At 34.0% G+C, this 5,140-nt stretch overlaps 1 protein-coding gene across 1 annotated transcript; it reads right to left on the bottom strand.

Moving 5' to 3' along the window:
- Positions 1–1,038: 1,038 nt before the first annotated feature.
- On the bottom strand, positions 1,039–4,773 carry LOC133704272 (cyclin-D1-1-like). Its single transcript, XM_062129055.1, has 6 exons — positions 4,096–4,773; positions 3,797–3,883; positions 2,895–2,993; positions 2,581–2,782; positions 2,334–2,464; positions 1,039–2,241 (listed from the first exon to the last, which is right to left on the bottom strand). Exons 1-6 carry the CDS (start codon positions 4,336–4,338, stop codon positions 2,020–2,022), a joined length of 984 nt encoding a protein of 327 aa, XP_061985039.1. The 5' UTR covers positions 4,339–4,773; the 3' UTR covers positions 1,039–2,019.
- Positions 4,774–5,140: the final 367 nt, after the last annotated feature.

The following is a 5,140-nucleotide window of genomic DNA, read 5'->3' as shown; positions in this document are numbered from 1 at the left end:
ATTATTTTTCACCTTTAAAGTTTGTAGAAAAACATTAATGAGTTTTGGGTTAATTTTTAAATTGGGGTTGATTTTTTTTTGGATAAATTTTTTAACACCACAATTATGTTTATAACGACTCCTATGATATTATATTTTAGATTAAAATGGGTTAAAAACAGGTTTATGAGTAAAAAATCTCAAGCCTTAATTTTCCAACTATTATAATAATTGGAATCTAAATAAATCAAATAACATGTTATCTGTTTCAGCACGTGACATATCAGTTAAATTGTTTTTCAAAAATTAAGCAGGAAACATGTTTTTCACCTCTATTACAAAAAATAAAAAATAAAAACCTCATTCAGGCATGCCTATCAGGGCAAGCCCATGTATAGACCTTGACAAGACAAAACAGGCGATTGTCACAGCCTTTGCTTCTTCTTTTTTTCCTATTTCTTTTATGAAATTAATGTTTGTTTTTTATGGTTTTTTTATTTATATTTAAATTAATACCTCCCTCTCTTTCATTTTACTTACAAAATCTCTTTTAAATAACAATTATTGTTTTGATTATGTATTTTTAAATTTAAAGAGTCTTTTTTATTCATTTATAATTTTATTTTATCTTTTGTATGAATAAAGTTTATTTTTAAAAATAAATAATAATATTTTTAATTAATATTTCTAATATGTCTATGTCCAGGTTCCTCATATAATTCTCAATTTATTTAATTATATATATATATATATATACACATAAAAATTTTAATCTGAAATTAGATTTTTTAAATTATAAAAAAAATTAAAAAACATTTAAATCGCCACGGATCACGTAACTAAAGATCAGGGAGTCGTATTCATGACAGAAATATATTTTTATTATTTGCGGGGCCAATCAATCGCTTCAATCTGCTAGGCCCTTCATGGTAGTGGCCTCACTAAATTCCATACCTGTTTATTAAAAGTTCCTGTACAGTAATAAAACAAATCAGAAAGCTACAAAATTACTATTGTCAATCACATGCCATGCACAGAGAGGAGAGAGGAATCTCAAAGGGAAAAAAAAATTATTAGATTATTATATCGATCAAAATCGGATACAAACACGCTTGAAAGGCCCCAAAGACCCTTCGTATTGTCGAGCCTAAACTCAGGCCCTGAAACAGGTATTAATTTTCCCATCTCAGACAAAAAAAAATATAAAAAATAAAAATAAAAAAAGTGTACACGCGTGCAACGGCCACACACGTGGACAAAGTCTATGGTATGGTTAGGCCACGGTGGAACGAGGCCATCAGAAGAGGCAATTCCCGCCAAAAAAGCACACATACACACTTGTGTGGCATGCACCTAGCTAGAGCACGGACACACAAACCACTCTCTGGAAATCTATAAACATATCAACATGTGTCGGAAGTCATTTTGGGAGTCATGTTATTTCCTTCCATGCCATGCCATGCCATGCCATGCCATCAAAAGAAATGTACACATCTCGTTGAAGCAAGGCAATAATGGCGGCCAAAGATGAGAGGTTCAGCTTCTATCCCTTCTTTTGCAAAAACCATTTTGATTTTTCTTTGCCTCCTTCAACGCGAAGCTTAATGCCCTGGGCCCCGCCATCTCCTTCGCTTCCATTCAAAAATCAATGCTGCCATTGAATTTCGGCACCCCACTTCTTTAACACTCCATGACTCCACGATATAATATTAAACAGAAGCTTTTTATTTCTCTCTCTCCTTCCTTCATTCACTTTCTCACACAAAAATATTAATGTAACGAATTCCCTTCCCTTGGGAATCTGCAATGCCATTTAAATGATGAACGGCAAAGCCCACTAAAAAAATAAAAAAATCTCCATACCAAACTCTCCCATATCCAAACCTATATACACTAAATATATAATCTACATCACTCAAGTCAATTCTTTCTCCAACCCCTCGAAGAAAATATTTGAGGATTTCATATAAGTTGGACCACCTTTCTTTTATTTTAACATCCCCCCACAACCACTTTTCTTGGTTTTATTGCTCCATCCCCTCACTCGGAATTTCCTTTGTCATCATCTACCCATAAGCAGCTATTTAGTTTTCTCTTTTTATAAGATGATGACGAAGAAGAGGATGACGAGTCACTGCCACTGGACCTCATTCTGGCCCGAATTGTTACTCGAAGTCGAGGTAGTAAGACTTTTGTGGATTTCCGCCGGCTATCGTCAAGCACAAGATCTTGCATTAGCCGGTAGCAGCTGATTATTTTATCCTGCAAAAAGTTTGATACGTTTGGGAGTTGGGATACTAGTTTGTACTTGTTAAAAAAACAACCAAACCGCAATCATAATCATTAATTCTTACTTTGCTTAGCCCATCACACCACGATTCAGCATGTTCAGGATTAACAAGAGACAAGTTTGGAATGTCATTGGCTGCACAAAGTATCGCTGCCGCGGCAATGCTGGATGGCCTATACTCAAGAAAGCTCGCCTCTGCTCACATTATAAACCAAAAAATATTTATATATATACACCAGTCATTATATGTACGGAAACGTATAAAATGTATGTGAGATATCATACATGCGTGTAGTATTTGTATCAATTACCTTTGATATTCGATAAAATGATTTCCGTAGCCCTTGAAATCAGAAACCCAGTATAGGCTCCTGCTGGATCGAGCTTGCATGCAAAGAAACCTGTAAAACTAAATGGCGTTATAGATCTTAGCCTCCAATCTAAAACGCCGAGAACCAGAAGTTCCATCCTCCGAATTGTTCTTGGTTCAAAGATATATTTTGCACCTTCAACCTACAAACCAATATAGTTCACATCACTCAAAGCAGGAATTAACTTGGTTACTTATACAGTCTCCTGAGTCATAATTGAGGACTACTCATATGACAGATGATCAGGCAAATACCTGGAGATCCAATAGAGAAGGAACCAGAGGTTCCTCCATTTTAGCAGCCAATGATAAGCAAGCAACAGATAAGAGTTGCAATGGCCACCCGTCGGTTTGCTGAAATGAAATAGTAAAAGCAACCAAAAACAATTACCAGGATGCATTTAACAATCATCGTTAAAAAAAAACTAGTTATCACAAAAAGAGGGGATAATGATGATGATAAATGTTTAATTATTATTCAACCGATAATTTATTTATAAAGTAATACTTTATGATTACATTTTTAAAGCATACAATATACACACATGTTCCACGTACGGACAAAATGTGATAAAGTCTAAAACAGAATAACATACGGAGTACAAAATTTTATAAGAGCATAATAATAGATACAGAGCCTCATTGGGCGTCCAGGTTGGTTTAAAATATTATCTTTAAAGTGTTTGTATCTAAAAAAATATTAAAAATATATTTTTTTAATTGTTTTTATTTTTATTTTTATAGTTAGTAAATCAAAACAAAACCAAAAAAAATATTAATTTAAAACTTCATAAAAAATTCAAAAATATTAAACCACATTGCGCTCAAAGAAACAAAGTTATTCACTGTTAAAGTTAATGGCAAATTAAGCCTTGACACTAATTGTTTTGGTCGGTTCATGTTCAAAAGATGGACATCCATTCCCTGAGGAAAAAAAAATCACAATTTCCCCACTCCATCCGTAAATAATTCACCACAGCCCCTCTGGTTTTCTTTATTATGTGAGGTACTAACGCCTTTTTCATTGTTTGAAAAGTCAGGTGTATTTACCGATGTCAAAATCGTTTACTTTTAAGTCCCTCGATTTATAATGATATATACCTATTTTATTTTTATATTGCTGTATTATAATTTAAAAAACTTTAACAAGTAATTACCGGTAATCGGCGAGAATACAGGAAGCGATCCAAGTAATTGACAGAGAGATACGCCGTTAGTGGCTGGAATCCATAGCATGCTTGCACCTATGGTTAAAAAAAAAAGAATTAGTAAGCAGATGTTATTGAGTTAATCTAACGTGCGCCGCAAATCCATCTTTGAAAACAGTTCATCCAACGGCTGATAAATGGCTAGTTTCTCAGTACTGATCAGCTCGACGGCACAGATCTCTTTGAAATAGTTTGTTAAACATGATACAGTAAAATATCAGAAAAAAGGTAGAGATTTTTTAAAAAACCTTGAGAATCCATGCAACAGATTGTTCTCGAGCGGAAGCATCGAGAGACTGGGATTGAAACCGAGAAAAATAATCGTAACCAGGCACGAAGTTCCTTTCATCTTCAATGAAACCAGCAATGGACGATTCTTCTACAAAGTCATGCGATTCGAGGTCCGACGAGCATTCCGGCGACTCGCCGGATAATATATCGGAGGAGTCCTCGCCGCAGAGAAGATCTGATAAGCAATCAGAGTAGGACATCGCAGCCTTTGATGATAATAGTTTCTCATTCTCCTCTCATCTTGCCGCGATGATGGCCGGAGACTCCACCGGGTAGTGATCGGGATGCTCTTGTGTAGTGAAGGGCTAAGCTAGAGAGGCTTTCGAAGTTGAGCTAGGAGAGAGATGGAGGAGGGATGTCCATCAGTGTTTGGTGTTATAGCCATATAAATATCAAGGGATGCAAAATTTTTTTGCTTTTCTTTTTGTTTTTATATATTTTAGAATGGAAGTAGATTAATGAAGGAAAGGGGAGAGAAGGTAAGAGAGTGTGGGGTTCTTTGTTTTACCGGGAAAATTGATTTTCCATTTCAAGAACGGAGGTGAAGCGACCTGGTAGGGTGGCATATGAATTATCATTGCCTACTCCTTCCTAGCCCCTACTCTACTCCCTGTTTTTTTAAAAAAATTTATTTTTAACATCTAATCAAAGCGCTGTAGAGATTTTTCCAAATACTATTTTAAAGTGTTTTTTTTAATATTAAAATAATATATTTCTTATTTTTAAAATTATAACATCAAAACAATTAAAAAATTAAATTTAAACAAATAATATTTTGTTCACAGTCTTAAACCCGCTCTACATCCTTTTCCCGCTAATTTTAAATATATTATTTACAGTTGAATAATTTTTATTTGTTGAATGTATCATTTTTCATAGATATGATTTTTCGAAGTTTTCATTTTATGTTTGAGCTTTTCTATTTTTTCAGTAAAATTGATTTCCTTACAGTCCCAATCCTTGTGTTTCAAACGTGGTCGTTTATACAAAAATTTATAAAAT

Source organism: Populus nigra, chromosome 10 (genome assembly GCF_951802175.1).
Source record: "Populus nigra chromosome 10, ddPopNigr1.1, whole genome shotgun sequence".
NCBI lineage: Eukaryota > Viridiplantae > Streptophyta > Magnoliopsida > Malpighiales > Salicaceae > Populus > Populus nigra.
This window is presented reverse-complemented; position numbering and strand designations above follow the sequence as displayed.